At 38.3% G+C, this 22,806-nt stretch overlaps 1 protein-coding gene across 1 annotated transcript in view; it reads left to right on the forward strand.

The window, feature by feature from the left end:
* scin (scinderin) overlaps positions 1–22,806 on the forward strand; it is a 131,198-nt gene that overhangs the window by 87,780 nt on the left and 20,612 nt on the right. Inside the window, exons 10-12 of the mRNA XM_051935708.1 lie at positions 5,551–5,641; positions 17,073–17,243; positions 22,595–22,772. Coding sequence (XP_051791668.1) covers positions 5,551–5,641; positions 17,073–17,243; positions 22,595–22,772 — 440 coding nt within the window. The remainder of the gene's footprint in view (positions 1–5,550; positions 5,642–17,072; positions 17,244–22,594; positions 22,773–22,806) is intronic.

The following is a 22,806-nucleotide window of genomic DNA, read 5'->3' on the forward strand; positions in this document are numbered from 1 at the left end:
ATTTGTTGAGCTAAAAGCTTATTAGCTTTTTCTCCGTGTTCATAGTAATGCTGTCTAGACTTATAAATAAGTTGTTCAGTTTCTTTAGTTGTTAAGATGTTAAGTTCTGTATGCAGGGCCTGCCTTTTCCTGTGAAGAGCTTCACTTGGACGCCTGGCTTGTTCTTCATCTATTCTAGTAATTTCATTTCTTAGCTCTGACACTTTCTTGGTTTCTAATTTATTTCTATGGGAAAGATATGAAATAATCTGGCCTCTTAAGAAGGCCTTTAGAGTTTCCCAGAGTGTTCCTGCAGAAACCTCTGTGGAGGTGTTTGTCTCTAGGAAGAAGCTGATTTGTTTGGATATAAATTCTGTGCAGTTCTCGTCTGCCAATAAAAGAGGGTTAAGACGCCATCTGCGAGGTGAGTGTGAGGGGCTTAATGATTTTAGCTCCAAGACTAGAGGGGCATGGTCAGAGATAACAATTGTGTCATATTTGCATGATTTAATTGTAGGCAGGAAATTATTATCTATAAAAAAATAATCAATTCTTGAGTAGCTATAATGCACTGGTGAGTAGAACGAATATGTTCTTGAGTTTGGGTTAAGAAACCTCCAGGGGTCTGATAAGTTGTGATCATTTAAAAACTGTGTAATTATCTTTGCAGTATTAGATGTCGTCCCCCCTGTCACAGGAGTCCTATCTAAGAGTGGATTTAAAACACAATTAAAGTCCCCAGCCATTATAATTTTATGAGTGTTCACATTGGGAATGGATGCAAATAGATTTTGCATGAATTCCTTATCATCAACATTGGGTGCATAAACATTTATCAAAATCATTTTACTGTTATATAAGTTGCCCATGACCATCACATATCTCCCTTCAGGGTCCGACACTACATCTGATGCTACAAATGGAACTGTTCTATGTATGAGAATTCCCACCCCTCTAGTTTTCTTTATAAAGCTAGAATGGAACATTTGGCCATTCCAGTCTTTTTGTAATCTGAACTGATCCTTGGTTAGTAAGTGGGTCTCCTGTAGAAATACTATTTTAGCGTTTAAGCCTGTTAGGTGAGAGCATACTTTCTTTCTCTTTAATTCGTGATTCAGGCCTTTAACATTCCAGCTCACAAAGTTAACTGTCCCATCATGGAGACATTGATTCTGAGTTTTTAATGTCATTTATAGTTTTAATTGGTAATATGGCAGTTTTAATCTTAGTTTCGAGATTCCCCATGAGTTATTGCATTTTAGCCTATTGTTGCATTGATATTTATAATTATAAGAATTACAAGAATAGATTAGATATAACCTGCTCTCCTTCTCTCCCCCCTTTATCCCCCCCACCCCCCCCCATTTTGCCTCCCCACATGAGGCTAGATCCCACTTCGCGATGTTCCAGTCCTCTAACATACGAAGAGACAGAGCACGTCCAAAACAAAACAAAGCCCACCCTGCAGCGGCGTTACAGAATTAAAACAGAGATATCTTTTGCAGTTAAATTCTTAATACTATCTGCCGAAAATGTTCTCATTAACAATATTTAAGCTTGAAATAATCTTCAGCGCTTTTAAGTTAAGATATTAAGATTAAAAAAAAAAAAAAAAAAAAGGAAAAAAAAAACAACCCTGGGAATGATTTTAAGAACTAGTCTAGGATAAACCTGGTAATTCCTACTGTAATAGTATAATGGTAATTGTATAAATAGTAGAACAAGCAATAAACCAAGGGTATGAAGTTAAACAGTCTACTTTAAGGTATAGTAAAATAAAAAAAATAAAATAAAAATAAAATAAAACGAATCCTACTTTAATCACTTCCACATTTTCACACTCATGTCTATAACTGTATAACTCTGATTAAAACATAAACATATAACATATAAAGTCCAGATAAAAAAAAAAAAAAAAAAAAAAAAGAAAATAAGGGATGTATAATTATAATACCAGTCTCTTTAAACATGGATCCAGAGATCAGATCATAGGTCCTTCCCGTGCCTTGATAGAATACGGCTCTTTATTAACTTTCAAAAAAGTGTCGGAAACAGCTTCTTTAGTTCTTTTTCAGCTTCTTCTTTGCTGAAGAAAATATAATGTCGATCTTGAACTTCCACTTTCAGTTTGGCAGGATACAAGAGGCTGTATTTGATATCGGCTTTCCGTAGCATCCTTTTAATGTCGATGTAGGATCTACGTTTTGCAGCTGTTGATGGTGAGAAGTCGGGAAAAATACGAATAAGATTATTTTCGAATATAATCTCTTGCTTGTGTCTGAGAAGTGCCATCACATCAAGCTTACATCTTAGTCGCTCGAAGCGGACAATAAAAGACCTAGGTTTAAAGGCGCTTGGTATCTTTGTGCGATAAGCCGTGGCTATCTCAATGTCGAGTTTAAAGTCATCTCCAATTATTTTAGACAGTAATTCTACTGCAAATTTCACTGGGCTTGAGCTTTCTCGTTTCTCAGGTATACCCTCAATTCTTATATTATTTCTTCTGCACCCATCCTCCAGGGCTGCAAGTCTGTCTCCAAGTTTTTTGCATTCCGAGTTCGCAGCTGTGGCTTTTTCATCGGTGTTAGATGCCAGTTGTTCCGCTGTTTCCACTCGAGCCGTGAGTCCCTGCTTAACGTCTTCCAGCTGATCTGAAACGTCATTAATATGATCATCAAGCCTTTTCAGTTTGGAATTAGTTTCTTCAATGTGTTCCACTAATTTCTCCAACATAGCTTTAAAGTTCACGTCAAAACGTTTAAATAAACGCGTTTCCTTATCTTTGTTATCCTTCTTGAGCTCAATGGCCACTTTCTTAAGATCATTTGTGTTATCTTTCTTAAGCTCCTTCATGGCCGTAACCATGGCAGTGGACTGTGTAGCGATCATCTCTTTCTGTGTAGCGATCATCTCTTTCAGTTCGGACAGTTCGCTTCGGCTTTCGTGCTCCGCAAGTGAAAATGCAGCTCCTGTTACAGGCTCGCGATGAGTAGATGAGAGCACGTCCTGCAGAGCCCTTTCTAGTCTCGAATGATCCTCAGAAATCGGCGATCCATCGCGACCTATATCACTTGCGCCTTCGCTCCCATTTTCACTCTCGACTGCTCATACTTTCTATTCTTTTTTTTTTTCTCAAGGTCCCCCACCTCTATAGCCAGTCACGTGCTTGCCTTCAACATTCCTCCAAGCTCAGATAGATAGATAGATAGATAGATAGATAGATAGATAGATAGATAGATAGATAGATAGATAGATAGATAGATAGATAGATAGATAGATAGATAGATAGATAGATAGATAGATAGATAGATAGATAGATAGATAGATAGATAGATAGATAGATAGATAGATAGTGTGGTAAGCCAGCAGCAGCAGCATAATGATAAAAACAATATTAATTAAAGAGTGATAAAAATGCAGTGCAAGTTAAAAAATGCAAGGTGGAGAGTGCGAGGCAGGCATAACAGTCAATAACTTTGTATAATGTTAACGTTTACCCCCCATGGAATTGAAGAGTCGCATAGTGTGGGGGAGGAACGATCTCCTCAGTCTGTCAGTGGAGCAGGACAGTGACAGCAGTCTGTCGCTGAAGCTGCTCTTCTGTCTGGAGATGACACTGTTTAGTGGATGCAGTGGATTCTCCATAATTGACAGGAGCCTGCTCAGTGCCCATCGCTCTGCCACTGATGTCAAACTATCCAGCTCCATGCCTACAATAGAGCTTGCCTTCCTCACCAGTTTGCCCAGGCGTGAGGTGTCCCTCTTCTTAATGCTGCCTCCCCAGCACACCACCGTGTTGAAGAGGGCGCTCGCCACAACCGTCTGATAGAACATCTGCAGCATCTTATTGCAGATGTTGAGGGATGCCAGCCTTCTAAGGAAGTATAGTCAGCTCTGTCCTCTCTTGCACAGCGCATCAGTATTGGCAGTCCAGTCCAGTTTATCATCTAGCTGCACACCCAGGTATTTATTGGTCTGTACCCTCTGCACACAGTCACCTCTGATAATCACAGGGTCCGTGAGGGGACTGGGCCTCCTAAAATCCACCTCCAGCTCTTTGGTTTTTCTGATGATTTTGCTCAACACTTCTCTATAGAAAAACCAGATGAGACTTCCATGGAACTACTTCCATGAGCACCCCTGTGAAGACTTCTGGAGTCAGGACAAGCTACTAAAACACTTGTTACCATTCTCCTTGAGCTCCAAGAACAGCATCAAGGATTCCTGCTGTCCTTAGCCCTAGCTTCTAACGTAAGGGACAGTCATCCTCCAGGTCACCTGTCCATTATATTGGGTAACAAAGAGCCAAAATGGGTCTCTCTGCTGCCATCTGTCTACCAGAGAGACCCCTACTGTATTACCAAGAGTTCCCCACTGTCCAACCACCAAATAATTATGCCTAACTTGGAACTCCTTTAATGAGACAAACTGTACAACCCATACTGATGATGCCCTAGTACTACATGCTTTATTATATGTATTGTATTCTCCACCAGGGTGTTTTATGGCCCAATTCTTTAGCCATACTTAACATAATTGCTTGCATCTCTGGTCCCAGCTGATTGCCCCTTCATAACATCAGTACCTCTTAAAGGCATATACATCAGGTTTATATAGCTACGTCATGATTGCTTACCCTGCCCCAAATTACTTTTCAGTCAAATAAAGATTATTCTTATATCTGTTAATTCTGATTCTTGTCATAGTCTTGTGTGGGACAATACTCATAGATTGTGCCATCTAAAACATTTCATTATAAAACCAATCAATGAGACATCTAGGGGACTCTCAAAAGAGTCGCACAGAAAACAATTTTTTATTAACAAGGAAAGTCACACATCTTGGCATTCCTCATTGCAAACTGATTATAAAAATACAACCCTGAAAGAATTAAATAGCCGGACTCTCCTTGGACTCGAAGTAGTGAACTGCTGAGATTATTACAGTTAGAGTTTAAAGTAAAACTTATGTTCTCTTTAATCCAAACATTCAGTGAAAGAAACAGTACCAATTTAGAGAATTAAACTGTTTCTATTTTTCTGCCATATCATTTTCTCTGGCAGGGTGACTTAATATCATTACATACTATGAAATGAAATACCTTAATTCCTTAATGTTTAGGACAAGGACACATTTTTCCTTGATTTAGCTCTCTGCTCCATAATTTAAAATTACAAATCAAACAATTCAGACATTATTAAAGAGTACATTGCCGACTTTCATTTAAGGGTATTTTCATATGTTTCAGTCACACCATGTACAAATGATATCAAAACATTATGGAGGACAGTGTATGTTTCCTGCAGTGGGCTGGCGCCCTTCCCGGGATTTGTTCCTGCCTTGTGCCCTGTGCTGGCTGGGATTGGCTCCAGCTGACCCCCGTGACCCTTTGTTAGGATATAGCGGGTTGGATAATGACTGACTAACTGACTGTATGTTGCCAGAGATGTGTTGCACATTACTTAATGCTACAGCTCTGTTCCAGATTAATTAGTTTCAGATACTTAACAAAACGATTTTAACTAAGACTGCAAAAATCTAAATTAACTGATCCCTGACATTTCATTTCAGGCAAGGCTCAAATGCAAGCAGAGATGAACTGACTGCATCAGCCTTTCTGACTGTTCAGCTCGATCGCTCGCTTGGTGGACTAGCAGTTCAGGTAATATGATGATCTGTGCTTCTTTTCATTCAATTCAGCTTAAGTGTATTTATCTTTTTAATGTTATCATCCTTTAATAAGGTATGAAGTAGTTCTTGTAATATTTTGGAACACTGTCTTCATTGAACTATGCATTTCGCTGTACACTGAGCATTTGTCAATTACAACTAAAAATCATTTAAGAATCTGCCATTGACATATTAAAACACATAAATACACATAAAACATGTTTTATATCAAGAGGCATTTCTTTTTAATAAGAGAAATTGTTTTTCCTTCATCTTTCAATCTCTAAAATAACCAATTCTTTCCATTAGATGTGAGAGGTTTTGTGGTGTTATGAAATTCTTTAACTCTGCTCTTGTTTCTTTAGATGCATTTCCTCTGAACTGATAGGCTTTTCAACAGCTTGTCATGCATCAGCCATTTTGTGGTTCTATCAGTGATCTTTGTAAATGTCTCTGAACTCCACTGTCAGATGATGTTGTGTCAGCAGTTATCTCTGAATCTTAAATAAAATCCCTGAGATCTCTGTTTATTATACAAAAGAGCATTTCAGAGTATATGTTTTAAGAGCATCCTTTCAAAAAAGTTGTTTGGTTACACTTTCATTGCAAAACAGCAGCCTTTTATAAATGTTTCCTAATTCAACAAAAAAGGTTCCATCAGTCTGTTAATTTTTTTTATAAAACCCTCATTAAAAATTCACTATAGAAAAGACAACCCATCCATCATCTCAGACTGCTACAGTATGTTATGTTTATTTGTTACCTACCTGTTCTTTAATTTTTCAACTTGAGATTTAAAATGAATCAAATATTTCAGGACTTTGATTTAGATGTTATGTTGGTTTTGTGAATAATCAGATCAACAAAGTTACACAGTTTAGCAATACCACCTCATAACGGTTCAAACCACATTCCACTTCTGGCTGGTGCACCTAATGTAAAGTTTGCAGTTCTCTATATTTAAACTTGGTTTCCTCAATAAACTTCATTTTTCCACTACTGACCAAATACATGCTCTATCTGGGCTCAGTACAAGTACAAGTTAGTGGGAAAGTAGGCCCTGCCAATAACAGGAGACTCATCCAGAGTTTGTTCCTGCCAGACCTGGCTCCAGTGGTCCATGACATCATATACAGGATAATTTAAGTATAGGAAATTGATAGATTAATAAATGTAATTGCATTTATTTGTAAAGCTGACATGATTTTACAGATTCTTTTTACAGGTTTGCTTAATTTATGGAAGTGCTTTGTGGGACAAAGAATACATCTGTTCAATATTAAAGCATAAATAAGTAAGAACCCATCTATCAATGAACAAACTATTGTGGGACAGGAGTCTATTCTGAAATAACTGGGCATCAGGCAGGAACACATCCTGGACGTGGTTGTAGTCCACCATAAGACATGCTGACACTTAAAGACAGTCAGACTAAAACAAATGTTTTTAGGATATCAGAGGAAAACCAGCAAAATCAACACAAACATGGGGTGTACAAGCAAGCCTCACACAGACAGTGACTGGTCTGAGAGTCAGATATAGGGCTCTGGAGCTGTGGAGCAGTAGCATTAATGGCTCTGTTACTCCAGGAAACTACAACTAAAGAGCAGAAATTTACAAAAAGGGCTACAATAATTATATAGGTTTAGTTGTCTTCTAAAAGTTGACTGTTCTGCGTAATTCGTCTATTAGTTCCAGGCATCACTTTCCAAATCCTGTGTATTATTTTTCAGACAATTGTACATCATTGAATGATATGAATGCTGCACTTAAGAAAACGTTTATTTTGGCAACCTAATCATCTTGATTCATTCACTGTGTGCAAGCAAGAAATTCCTGTTAGGTGTGATTACTTAAACAATGGCTGCTATGTCATGTCTTATTGGTGTATGCACATAATGCAAGAATTATATAGCACTTACTTTCTCTTACTCAGTTTATTGGGAAGGATAGATAGATAGATAGATAGATAGATAGATAGATAGATAGATAGATAGATAGATAGATAGATAGATAGATAGATAGATAGATAGATAGATAGATAGATAGATAGATAGATAGATAGATAGATAGATAGATAGATAGATAGATAGATAGATAGATAGATAGATAGATAGATAGATAGATAGATAGAGTACACAATAGGACTACTCAATTACATTCTGGAAGGCCACAGAGGCAGAAACTTTGTTTCCAAATGCAAAGAGAATTGTCTGCATCTTAACATCAGCAAAACCAAGAAACTTGTTATTGACTTTTTCCACACCAAAGAGCCTCTATATCTAGTTGCTATTCAAGAATTGGGTGAAGAGGTGGTCCACTTACACAAGTACTAGGTGGTACTGCATGTTTTCGCTTTAAACAATTACTAAATTAGGACCCTTTTTTTTTTACTACTAAAGCAATATGTTTTTTGGGCTTAGTTTTAGTTAAGTCATTTGTTATGAATCAGAATCCTTAATATCTTTGAGAGACTGGTCTTGGACTATATGAGTCCTCTTCTGGTAGACCACCTGAACCATCTGAGTTTGCCCATTGGACAAATATTCTCTTCTGGACAAAGCTAGCAGCACTGTGAGGATTATGGTTTTTGATTTCTCCAGTGCCTTAAATACATTCCAGCCATCCCTGTTAAGGGGTAAACTCAGAGATATGCAGGTGAGTGAGCCTATGGTGTCCTGGATAATCGACTATCTGTCAGGCAGTTTGTGAGACTCAGGAAAAGTCCTATCTACTTTTCTCTTCTTTTCATTTGTACACATCAGACTATAAATATAATATCACGTCATGTCAGTTGCAGAAATTTTCATCTGATTCAGCACTTAAGGGGTGTTTTGTAAAGGGGTTGACACAGAGTATAGGAGTCAGGTGGAGAACTTGGTTTTTTGGTGCAAGGAGAATTGTGTGCATCTTAACATCAGCAAAACCAAGGAACAGGTTATTGACTTTTGCCGCACCAAAGAGCGTCTATGGCCACTCACCATTCAAGGAGCGGATGTAGAGGTGTCCACTCCTACAAGTACTTGTGGGTCCACATTAATAACAGATTTGACTGGTCTCGAAATACAGAGGAACTATGTAAGAAAGAGCAGAGCAGGCTCTTCTACTTTAGAAGACTGCATTCCTTTAATGTGGGAAGTGACAGCCATCACATCTTCTATAACTTTGTGATGGCCAGTGCAGTTTTCTACACTGTGGTGTGCTGGGCTAGTAACATCACTTCAAGAGAGGCCCAGTGAATCAACAAGCTAATTAAAAGGGCAAGCTAAGTTATAGGATCCACTCTGGACCCCCTGGAGGTAGTAGCAAAGGAGAGAACTAAAACAAAACTGAGTGCCATTATGAACAATGCTGCTCTGACACACTAACACTGAGTAATCAGCAGAACTGTGTCAAGAAATGTAACTGGGGCTCCTTTATACCAATACCAGTTAAGCCTTCATAATGCTTTACTGGGACCGTGGCAGCCAAGTCAAAGGTTTTATCTCTTTTTAATTTTCTTCTTTGTTCAGATCAAAGCATGTGTATATTCATTTATTTATCTATTTATGTATTTATGGAGCTTCTGTAAAAAGCCCAGCTTCTCTCTGTGGACAATACAGTTCTATCTATCTATCTATCTATCTATCTATCTATCTATCTATCTATCTATCTATCTATCTATCTATCTATCTATCTATCTATCTATCTATCTATCTATCTATCTATCTAATTGCCTATTTTAGTTTTCAACAGCTGTATTTAGGATTTCATTGTTGCCCATTTTCTTAACCAGTCATCTGTTAATAATGAGGTGCAAATAAAAGAGGAACAACCAGCTAAAGTGCTCCCAATTAAACCTGTGTATATGCATCATTACATTTCTGTGTTAATACAATGCTTTGAAATAAATGAGAAAGAATCGAAAAACCAAGAGATGCAGATCTGTTCTGGACCACAAAATATGTGGATGATGTCAGAAAAAAAAATCTACAATGTGATACAGATTTGTCTTGGAAGAATGAATGCACTAACAAGCCATATAATTAAATACCAATTTTCATTAATCTGCTAGGCTTGGCTTCTAATTATGAAACTGGTTGGTATGAAAACCTGCAGTCACTACAGAGCTCCAGGACCGTAGTTGAGGACCCCTGCCATACAGTCTCTTATAAAGCAGTGAAAATTCTTCATAATTATTATAAAACTCTAATGTTTAAAACTCATGAATTATAAATTTACAGTATAATATCTGCAAACTCTGCATCAGAAACAATGGAGTATTCTGTATGTCAAAGTGCACTTCCTGATAAACACAAGCAAGTCACACTGCTGACATGCGGCCACAAAGTGAAGGGGGGAAAAAGAGATGACTCAAATGATGCATGACAAGTGTGTGGGAAGATTAAACAGTGATAATAATAGAGCAAAGAGCTTATTTGCTTATTAAACATTTGTACTGTCTCCCTCTAGATAGTTGTATTCCAGATAAAAATGTGGATTGCTCCACTAAGTGAACACACTAAGCTTCAGTTTTTGTTCCAAAACTAATACAATAAACTGGAAAGTCAATAATGTCTCGTGACTTATACTTTTGAAAGCTGATCACTGAAGCAGGCTTAACTGTTACCTGATTGGATGAATTAATTATTCAGTCCATTTGGAGGCTCAGTTGTGAACCACACAATATTCATTCCATCCACTGGTCTCCTCTGTTGCAATATGTCATAATTATTTAGGAGTTTAGTTATTGGGAACGGACACCTGAAAGGTAATTGCTTTAATCCTAAAGTTATATGAGGCATAAAAAGTACTTTGGCTTCTTTCTCTTAAATCATATAGCTTACCTACAGTAAATACTGCAGCAACTAATGTTCAAAATACAGTTGACTTGACTTGTGGGTTTATTTGTGAATGTGATGAAAGTAGCTGAAAAGTGAGGACATTTTCTGAGGTAGGTTGATAAGAGGAAATAAGGGGAAGTCCAGATAATAGAGTTAGAATTTAATTAGGAAGAGAGAGAGAAGGTGAAACACAAAATTATTAAAATCTGGTATTGTACAAATGAAAGCATCAGAGAATCATCTCCCTCACTGCTTCAAGTTACAGTACAGTAACCTTCTGACAATTAGATGCTTTATATGCTCTTCAGACTTCTTTTTAATTCTCGGTAATAGGGTTGATTTGTAAGCTTGTCCTCTCCATCTATAAACAGCATTTATCACTCATTTAAAAATGTTGTTACTACATAAGAAATTAATTACATAATAAACTGACAATTAAAAATATATAAACTGAGAAACTGTGATGTCCAGCATTGGCTCCTATTTTAAGCCAAATTGTGTGTGTGTGTGGATGTTTTTTATTTTTTTTAATGGATACCCAAAATTTCTGTCCATATCCAAAAAATATATGTGTTTCATTAATTAATGTAGCACAATTCTTAAACCTGCCTAGTTCAGTTCAGTATTATGGAAGGCAAAGTTTTTCTTGATAACACTGGGCGCTAGACCCCTAACCAGCTGTGGACAGGACATCAGCGCATCCCTGAGTCCTGTTACGTCAGTCACCAACTGTGAACTGGCAGTGCATGACTATTTCATGAAGTTGGCTGGTCCCAATTATCCTAGCCCCAGGCCCCATGACTGAATTACATGGCTTTAGTAATTGAGGCATGTAGAGTTTTCTGTAAAAACAAAAATGCTATCAGCAAAAATATTCAGATCAGTTTTTCAATTCTTTTGCCTCCTCATCCTTTAAGAGGGAAAATTCAAAGTGTGAGTAGGTCTTTTTCTATGTCACATTGCATCATTTACAGGATTATATGACAAAACGTGTTCTGAAGTGCTCAGACTTTCAAAGATATGATGTGGGGTCTTCATAGAAGGGTATTTCAAAGAATTATCTGAAACTGACAGTGTTTATGGAGACTTTTTTTCAATACTTCTCAGCAATGCTGCCAGTTGGCTCAGGAAAACAAAAATACAACTGTGTAAAAATGACAGCTAAGTTGTTTTCAGTACATATTGTTGAGTTAGGATATGTAGTAATTTTAGCTCAATTTTGTTCTTGGCAGGCCTCAATAACACACCATTCTGTAAAAATTTTGTTATTTCTCCAAAGTTCTTTACAGATAATTACGCAGTTTATTTCAAAAGTGGCAATGAGCATCATGTGTAACCTATTACAGTAATGTCTGTTATACAGTATGTGTTAGTAAAACAAAATGCCACAAAAATAAATACTATGTAAGTCATAAATAGACAAAGTCTTCACATTTTTCGCATTTTATGTACTTGTAAAAAATAATTTTTGGGACCAGACTACAGGTATGCTTCTGAGCTCAATTTGCAACCCACTGTAAAACTTCACAATTTAATTGCCTGTTAAATGAAAGGAACATATCTGTTAGTGCAAAGATAAGCAGAGAGAAGAAAGATTTAATGATTAAAAATATCTATCACTTCTCATTAGTCAGACAACCACAACCTCTGCTTCTTAGGCAATAGTCTAGAAATGAGCAAGGGATTTGAGAGGAAGTGGTCAACTTTTTATGAACATAATAGGAAAAAGGTGCAGCAGTTAGCAGTTCCCACATTTTCCTATGTTTGTACTGTATGGGCTTTCGCCAAGTGCTCAGGTTTTCTCCCAAATCGTGTATACATGCCTATTAGGATGATCAGTAACACTAAATTCAAATGTTCTGTGATGGACATCCCATTCAGGGTTGGCATCTTGCTTGCATGCAGAGTTGTTAGACTACTTTGAGTGTCTTTTAACCTTGTCTGACTATTGCAGTTATTCACAGTGCATGTAATTAGATCTTTATGCAAAATCTAATATTAATTAAAATGGACCTCAAGGAAACAAGTAACACAAAATGTGATGCTTATTTCATTAACATACAAAATAAGATTATTCAATATTCACTTTCATAATTAAAAAGTGATCCTTCAGCTATTGCTCACTCATTTGAAGTTCTCTACACGAACGTTTACTGCAGACCTACTTTACCTTAATGCTATTTTTTGTTTTTTGGGATTGTGTCACAAAATCCTAATGAGAAATTATTGAAATTTTCATTAGGCCGATTCGAAAATCTGCAGATTCTTATCTTTGACTGTTCTCATGAAAGACCTATGTGTTTCTGATTTTTTGTCTTGCTACATAGCCTAACTACATTTCATCTCCATTTCCTGGAAAGAAGGCCTGATATTCTTTTAAAGAATAATTTGAATTTATGGATTCTTCAGTGATCAAAAGCCATCTAGGTCCCAAGGCAGTAAATCATCCCCAAAACTAGCACCATCACTGTTTTTTACCTTTTGTGCAAGAATGTATTGATTCTGTGATTTACTTTGTTTTTTTTTTTGTGTAAATGTCACATACTAATGATGTCATAATCACATTTGATTATGATTGCTATGGTGCCACATGTCACAAGGAGGTGTGGCTGCATGTGGGTGTGTGTAACAGGCATCATGGGGCATGATCATAAGGTTTGGGCAGCAATCTTGTTTATGACTGAGCAAGGTGCTTTATCATTGTCTGAACTTTGCTTACAAAGGAAGGACCTTCTGTTGGCTTGAAAAAACTTGTTTCTTTTGTAATTTACCTTTTAAGGCTTTTTGGCCTGATTTTGACCCTGATTTTCAAGCTTCTTTAGTCCTTCTGTTTGAATCCTCATCTATAATAATAAAAGGCAAAGCCCTCACTGACTGACTCACTCACTCACTGACTGACTCACTCATCACTAATTCTCCAACTTCCCGTGTAGGTGGAAGGCTGAAATTTGGCAGGCTCATTCCTTACAGCTTACTTACAAAAGTTAGGCAGGTTTCATTTCGAAATTCAAAGCGTAATGGTCATAACTGGAACATATTTTTTGTCCATACACTGTAATGGAGGAGGCGGAGTCACGTATCGCGTCATCACGCCTCCTACGTAATCACGTGAACTAAAAACAAGGAAGACGCGGGAACGAAGGTAAATGACGTTAATTTTTTACTGTCTTTTAATACTGTGTAAGCATACATATTAACACATGTGCAATTAAACGTGTGCATTTACGGGGTGATTTCTCAGGCTTAAAAGCTCACCTTTTATCAAACGCGGGAAGAAAGGTAACTGACGTTGTTCCCTGTCTTTTAATACTGTGTAACCATACATATTAACACATGTCCAATTAAACGTGTGCATTTACGGGGTGATTTCTCAGGCTTAAAAGCTCGCCTTTTACTAAAAAGGTAAATGCAAAACTATTTTCAATCAGTTTATTGAAACGCTCCCGTTAAGGATTGCAATAACATATTCGCGAGATAAAAGAACGAAGTAGGGGGAAATGGAGGAACAGCCGCAAACAGCGAAGAGCAAAAAATTAATTAAACAATTGAGAACGGAGCGAGTTAAGCATACAAGCATGTTCATAAGGGAAACAAAGCAGGGTGTAAAACGTAACTTTCAATTAAGTTTATAGAAACACTCCCGCTGCGGATTGCAATAACATATTCGCGAGATAAAAGTTTAATGACAAGACACGAGGTATAAACGAACCACACGCCGTGGCGCAACGTTAGGGGCAACAGTTTCAACCATTCTATGATCTGCTTCTCGCAACTGAAAGACGGCACATGGCGGATGTTAGCCGACTTGCTGACCGCAACGTTAGGGGCTTCAACTATGGCGCTGACACAACATCTCAGTGCCAACACTTTGCAGACTGTACTTAAAAGACACGCCCTCCTCACTGGACAGTTGAAAACACCAATCAATCTAACGATGACATCAAGTATTACCCAATCCAAAGTAGGAAAGGAGGCATCTTCATAAAATGCGTGTGGGATAATTTGCATGAGACGCTGCTTTAAAAAAAAAATGATACAAAACATACGGGATAAATCCCGTCCAGTATTCATTCAAAACGGGACGCACAATTTCTATCTCAAACCCGGCACGATTCCGTATTTTAAAGGACGGGTGGCAACCCTACAGTGCCAGGTAACCACCCATACAATCAGATTGTGATTCAGACTAGGAATGCAATGAATGTAATTACCCCGATCTACATACAAGGCGAAAGTCTTGCAACATTCAAAGATGATGGTTTGGGATAAGTACACCATACAACATAAAAGAGCTTATGAAGCCTTGAACCGAAAAAAGCAAGATCTCAGAGATCGTAAAAAAAAAAAAAGGAGGTAATTTTGTTTTACTTGCTGTAGATTTTAGTCAAACATTACCAGTTATTCCACGAGGGAGACCAGCAGATGAACTCAACGCGTGTTTAAAATCCATGCTTCTCCCACGCTCGGTTATATGTCGCGTGTTCTCGGGTAGGTGCACCAAAACATTTATACATTTAAGCATGTAATGGGCAAACAAAAAATGAGGTATACCCGAAGGCACTGCAGTAGTACTTCATGTAACTTTACTTCTTAAATGTTAATGTTTTACTGTTTAATAATTTATACGCTTCTTATATATTGTTCAAATTCTTTTATCAAAATAACACTGACAGCGCAATGCACGATAACATGGAGTGAATACACCATACGCATCCGCCCACGGCTGCCCTGGTGTGCGCAGATAGGAGTTGATTCTAAAATAAAATAAACATAAAAACACTAATACAATCATCACCCATAAAGCGGATAGCAGACGTGACGTATTATATGTGTACCACATTTCAAGTCAATAGGTGAAACGGTTTGCAAGCTACTGGTGATTTAAAATCCTGGACAGACCAACGAAAAGCCACGGTAGCAAATTATAGAAGAAGATTTTACTGTTTAATAATTTATATTTATATGAAATGTGCTTCTTATATATTACTTCATATTCTCATATGATAATGATGTTCATGTTGTTTATATTGATTTCTATGTTATTGTAAGTGCATCTATGTGTGTATATGTATGTATGTATGTATGTATGTATGTGTATATATATATATATATATATATATATATATATATATATATATATATATATATATAAAAAATATATGTGTATATGTATATATAATATATCTGTATATGTGTGTATATGTGTGTGTATATGTGTATATGTATATATATATATATGCCAGCAACACTCATAACAATGACAACACAATTACATTGACAATCATGTTACGTTATTTTTAAAATGTTTCCTTTACTTTTTCATAACCTCTTTAACACACTACTTCTCCGCTGCGAAGCGCGGGTATTTTGCTAGTTTTAAATATTAGTATACTGATCCCTGCACTCTCCAAACCACATTTCCAGAATTACCTCTGAGAAATATGTTTGTAACTCTTTCAAGAGAAGACATAAATATTTTATCATTTTATAGTTTCTCTTTTTATATTTGCCTTTTGTAGTCTGTGTTGTCCTTGTATGTTGCACCAATACTATCAAGACAAATTCCTAATTCACATGAGTGTACTTGGCCAATTAAGTGAATTCTGATCCTGATGTTAAAGTTTGGCTGTATAGAGAAGCTAATTATTTGACCTTTATACCTCTGTGTCACAAGCTCTCGCCTTTGAATAAACATTTTGGTTTTCATTTTATCAGCTTGAGTAAATCCACATCACATCACATCACATACCCACATTTGTTTTCAGGTTTCGTATGTCCAGTACTTTCAAGCTACACAGAGTTGGATTGATAAACAGGTGGTTGGTGGTGATGCTGAAAAATGGCATGAAAAGAGTTGCTCATCCTCTTCTGACACACGGACCAATTAGTAAACTAACGGCAGTCACCATTAACACCATTTTTATATCTGCTACATGTAACAAAATATAAGCTTTAACAAAATTGAAGAAACACCCACTACTACCTATGGCTGCTGTACACCTTGTTTTAGCAGATTTTCCTTTTTGTAACTTAATATTTTCTATTGTTATAATTGTGAAATGTAAATAGCAATAAAAAGTTTGTAATTAAATGATGATGGCAGGCTATGAAGAAGCTTTGTTTCCTATAAGTAATTAAATAAAATAAATTAAGAAAATATGATTAAGCTGTGCTGACAATAATAAAGTTTTTGCTTTTTTAAACTTTTGACATTTTTTGAAGGTGTAATAGTGTCAATAATGGATATTGTTAGAAGCACAGTAACTTGATTCGATTTTAGTACATTTTATGTTATTTGAAAAATTAGCACTAAAATTTATCAAAAGATCAATAAATGGATGCAAAAATTGTTTGGTGTGCTAATACTGAACTTTGCTTTTAAGTTTAATTTGTATTATAGTGTAACTTTGAACTTCTGTCAGCCATTTATATCTGTATAGTTCTTCCCACAATATGTCCACACGCAATTACTCTTTTAATGTTTTATCTTTTTTTGGTCATAAGTGCCCGAGCATTGTGACATATATCCACAAAACCAACAATAAAATGCCATTTGCGCTGCAAATATGCCCTCAATAATATGCTGTTTTCCTTGTTTAGGTCAGAGTATCTCAAGGCAAGGAGCCACCTCACTTATTAAGCTTATTCAAAGAAAAGCCTTTGATAGTTTTTAAAAATGGAACATCAAGAAAGTTTGGTGAAGTCCCTGCTCCTCAAACACGTCTCTTTCAAGTGCGCAGAAACCTGGCGTCCATTACTCGAATTTCAGAGGTGAGTTTGTGCAATCCAAAACAAATGCATCGTTACTGAAATGACTACAGAGAAACAAAAGTTTAAAACAGATTTCCGTGTAATGAAATGTCTTAGTATTCAAAGAAGAATTAGGCTAAAACGTTCTTTCTATTTTTATAAAAATCTTTTCACATGGCTAGTTTTATTTCCAATATTGCATAATAGAAAATATTCCTACCATTGGTTTATCAAGAACAGGACAAAGTTAAATGTGTTGAGTCTTTTAAAATGTAACTGTATATTTAACTTGTACTATTACTTTGAATTTGTTGGTACTGCAGCACATAAGTTAGCACAGTTGCCTCACAGTCTAGGGAGTTCACTTACTATCCTTAAGCTCTATCCTTAATATCCTTCTCCCAATATACTCAGCATCTCTCCTCTGCACATGTCCAAACCAACACAATCTTGCCTCCCTGACTTTGTCCCCCAACCATCCAACTTGAGCTGACCCTCTAATGTACTAATTTCTAATCCTATCCATCTTCGTCACACCCAGTGCAAATCTTAGCATCTTTAAACTGCTACCTCCAGCTCTGTCTCCTGTTTTCTGGTCAGTGCCACCGTCTCCAACCCATATAACATTGCTGGTCTCACTACCATCCTGTAAACCTTCCCTTTCACTCTTGTCACAACTTACTCCTGTCACTCTTCTCCACCCATTTCACCCTGCCTGCACTCTCTCCTTCACCTCTCTTCCACAATCCCCATTACTCTGTACTGTTGATCCCAAGTATTTAAACTCATCCACCTTTGCCAACTCTACTACTTACATCCTCACCATTCTACTGACCTCCCTCTCATTTACACACATGTATTCTGTCCTGTTCCTACTGATCTTCATTCCTCTCCTCTGGTTCTATTCAATAAGGGCGCGCACAAAAAGGCGACCTTCAAAAGGGCAACCTCAATTGGGCGCGGAGAATAAAAGCACACATAAATAAAAGCGATCTTCAAAGGGGCGACCTCAATTGAGCGCCGAATAAAGGCGCGCGTAAATAAAGGCGAGCTTCAAAAGGACGACCTTCGGAGCGAATTAAATTAATTGTCCTTGATTATGCTAATAGACCACATCTCGAATATCTACGTGGCATTGCACATAATCTACAGCTTCAAGTGTAACTTGCTTTCACTTTTTTATACATTCAGTCATTGCCTTAATCTAATTTTCTGTAATTTTGAAAACAAGGAAATATAGAGAGCTTTAGAAATAGTTCGTTAGAAGTAGTTCGTTAGAAGTTCATGCATTAATTAATTGGATGTTTTAATATTCTTGCTTTCACCTTTTTATACTTTCAATCATTGCCTTTATCTAATAAATTTTCTGTAATTTTGTTGCGTTTCCCTTTATTCGCTGCGCCCAATTGACGTCACCCTTTTGAAGCACTCCTTTATTTATGCGCGCATTTATTCGGCGCTCAATAATTGAGGTTGTCCTTTTGAAGCTCGCCTTTATTTACGCGCGCCTTTATTCGGCACTCAATTGAGGTCGCCCCTTTGAAGATCGCTTTTATTTATGTGCTCTTTTATTCTCCGCGCCCAATTGAGGTCGCCCTTTTGAAGGTCGCCTTTTTGTGCGCGCCCTTATTGACGGATACCCTCTCCTCTCCAGAGCATATCTCCACCTCTCCAGCGTCTCCTTAACCTGCTCCCTACTATTGCTACAGATCACAATGTCATCAGTAAACATCATAGTCCATGGGGACTCCTGTCTAATCTCGTCTGTCTACCTGTCCATCACCACTGCAAATAAGAAAGGGCTCAGAGCCGATCCCTGATGTAATCCCACCTCCACCTTTAATGCATCTGTCACTCCTACCGCAGACCTTACCACTGTTACACTTCCCTTGTACATATCCTGTACAACTCTTATGTACTTCTCTGCCACTCCAGACTTCTTTATACAATACCACAGCTGTCATATGCTTTCTCCAGGTCCACAAAGACACAATGTAACCCCTTCTGGCCTTCTCTATACTTCTCCATCAACATCCTCAGAGCAAATAATGCATCTGTGGTGCTCTATCTTGGCATGAAACCATACTGCTGCTCACTAATCATCACCTCACTTCTTAACCTAGCTTCCACTACTCTTTCCCATAAATTCGTGCTGTGGCTCATCAATTTTATCCCCCTGTAATTATTACAGTCCTGCACATCCCCCTTATTCTTAAATATTGGCACCAGTACACTTCTTCTTCACTCCTCAGGCATCCTCTCACTTTCCAAGATTGCATTAAACAATCTAGTTAAAAACTCCACTGCCATCTCTCCTAAACACAACCATCCATGCTTCCACAGGTATGTCATCTGGACCAACGGCCCTTCCATTTTTCATCCTCTTCATAGCTGTCCTTACTTCCTCCTTGCTAATCCGTTGCACTTCCTGATCCACTATCTCCATATCATCCAACTGTGACAATGTGGGTTCTGCTCCATGCTCCCATCCAACTTCTGGGAGCTCTCGAACCCAACACCATCGGTAATGTCACCGATGAGCTGGACAGTGAGGCACAACAATGAAGCAAGGGGATAGTGCAAAAAGTGCAAAGTGCTTTTATTAAAAACAACACAACCAAAACAGTGTTGAAATAAATAAGTGCAGTGTCTCTCAAAGGTCATTAAATAAATAATCCAATAAAAACGAGTGAACTGGAGGAGGTTAAAAACACAATAGAAAAATAAATCCTTTAAAACAACGAGGTTTAAAACAATAGCTGGAGGAAGTCTTTTTAAAACTAAAGCTAGGTGTGTTCTTCTACTAGCGGCTCCCCTGCTTCTCCCATTCGGGCCCCACAACAGGGGAATCGCTCAACCAGCAAATGCAGCTCCCTTCACTACTGCTCCGGTAGCCCTCTGATCCCCGGCTGCATCGGGCTCCAGTCGGACTGAGACTTGGGTTCCTTCCCCAGCAGCCAGGGTGCTCAAGCTGGGGCTCAACACACCCAAAGCCTCCACGACTCCGCTTCCTCCAGCGTCCAGTTGACTCCACAACTGGTCACTCCAGCTCCTCCAAACTGCTCAGCTGGAGCGACCGCTTCAATCTGCCCCCTCCGAAAGTCGGCCAAACACTCCTCCGGGGCTCTCCTACTAGCTCCATTACCGTCCAACCTGCTCTCGCTCTCACATACTGGCTTTCTCCTTCCTGCCGCTTTCTTCCCCATTCTCTCTCTTTTCTCCTTTCCTTTCATCCGCCTTGCGCTTCTATTAAATATTCCGGGGACGTAGATCAGGTGTGGCAATCAGCAGCTCCCGGCAACAATTACGGATGCGGACGACTCCTCACCTCTGCACTTAAGCGAGGAACATCCGCATCACGAATCACCCGGGAACCACTCCGGCCACACTACCACGCCTCCTCTCTAAGCTGTGAGAGCAGTGATTATTTATTTAAAAAGTGGCCTTTAATCTGAGCTGTGGACCCGCTATACCACACCCACCTCTTCTCTCTCTCGTTCTCTTCATTTATCAGCCTCTCAAAGTACTCTTTCCATCTACTCAACACACTCTTCTTGCTTGTGAGTACGTTTCCGTCTTTATCCTTTATCACCCTAACCTGCTGCACATCTGTCCCAGCTCAGTCCCTCTGTCTAACCAATCAGTACAGGTCTTTTTCTCCCTCCTTAGTGTCCAACCTTTCATGCAACTCATCATACGCCTTTTCTTTAGCCTTCGCCACCTCTCTCTTCACCTTGCGCCTTATCTCCTTGTACTCTTGTCTACTTTCTGCATCTCTCTGACTATCCCACTTCTTCCTTGCCATCCTCTTCATCTGTATACTCTCCTGTACTTCCTCATTACACCACCAGGTTTCATTTTCTTGCTTCCTCTGTCCAGATGTGATGCTAAGCACCCTTCTTGCTGTCACCCTTACTACATCTGCTGTAGTTTCCCAGCTGTCTGCTAACTCTTCACTGCCACCCAGTGCCTGTCTCACCTCCTCCCTAAACTCAACCTTGCAGTCTTCCTTTTCAAATTCCACCATTTGATCCTTGGCTCTGCCCTCACTCTCTTCCTCTTCTTGATCTCCAATGCCATCCTACAGATCACCATCCTATGCAGCTTAACTACACTTTCCCTTGCCACCACTTTGCAGTCTTCAATCTCCTTTAGATTGACTCTTCTGCATAGGATGTAATCTACCTGTGTGCATCTTCCTCCAGTCTTGTACGTAACTCTATGTTCCTCCCTCTTCTTAAAATACATATTCACCATGGCCATTTCAATCCTTTTGGCAAAATCCACTATCATCTGACCTTCTTCATTCCTCTCCTTGACACCATACCTACCCATCATCTCCTCGTCTCCTCTGTTCCCTTCACCAACATGTCCATTGAAATCCGCTCCAATCACCACTTTCTGTCCCTTGGGTACACTGTTCATCACTTCATCAAACTCACTCCAAAAATCTTCTTTCTCCTCCATCGCACACCCAACTTACAGGGCATATGCACTAACAACATTCATCATCACACCTCCAGTTTCCATCTTCATAATCATTACTCTGTCTGACAATCTTTTCACCTCCAAAACACTCTTGACATACTGTTCCTTCAGAATAACCCCTACCCCATTTCTCCTCCCATCCACACCATGATAGAACAATTTAAATCCACCTCCGATCAACCTGGCCTTACTCCCCTTCCATTTAGTTTCTTGCACGCACAATATATCAACCTTCCTTCTCTCCATCATATCTGCTAACTCTCTCCCCTTACCAGTCATACTGCCAACATTCAAAGTACCTACCCCCAGTTCCACTCTCTTTACCTTCCTCCTCTTCTCCTCCTGCCTCTGGACACGTCTCCCACCTCTTCTTCTCCTTCTTCCAATCCAGTATGGAAATTTCTATTGTTGTCCACATATTGATTTGGAAAAATTTTACACCGGATGCCCTTCCTGATATAACCCTCTCCATTTATCCGGACTTGGGACCGGCACAAAGAAACACACTGCTTTGTGCATCCCCTGTGGCTGGGTTACTCAAAGAAATAATCAAACAAATAATTTAGGAAAAGGTTTCTAGTTTCAATTATAGTTTTGTTTCAACTTTGTCTTTGGTTTTGTTGAACATTCTAAAACTTTTGCTAATGCCAACAACTACTCATTTGTTTTGTCCCAAAACAAAAGACCATTATGATCTAATAGGATTCTTGTAATATCCTGTTCAAACATTAGAGGTTCTTTATTAAACACTTTTTCATGCTACAGCAATACTACTGTTACCTCATCAATCAACAATTGTTTCTTGTCTGATATTTGATTAAATGTTTTAATTTTACATTTTTTTTTCCCTTTTTTAACTGTAGTAATCTTTGTTTGGCTTCCAGGTCGATGTGGATGCAATGTCTCTGAACTCAAATGATGCTTTTCTCATGAAACTTCCTAAAAATAAATCTTATATTTGGGTGGGGAAAGGAGCCAGTGCAGAAGAAGAAAAGGGAGCAATCTACATTAATGAGGTTCTACAGTGCAAAGCCGACAGGATTTTGGAAGGAGATGAACCAGGTGGGTTTATGGAAAAATAAAAATATGCAAATAA

The sequence above is a fragment of the Erpetoichthys calabaricus genome, chromosome 13, assembly GCF_900747795.2.
Source record: "Erpetoichthys calabaricus chromosome 13, fErpCal1.3, whole genome shotgun sequence".
Classification (NCBI taxonomy): Eukaryota; Metazoa; Chordata; class Cladistia; order Polypteriformes; family Polypteridae; genus Erpetoichthys; species Erpetoichthys calabaricus.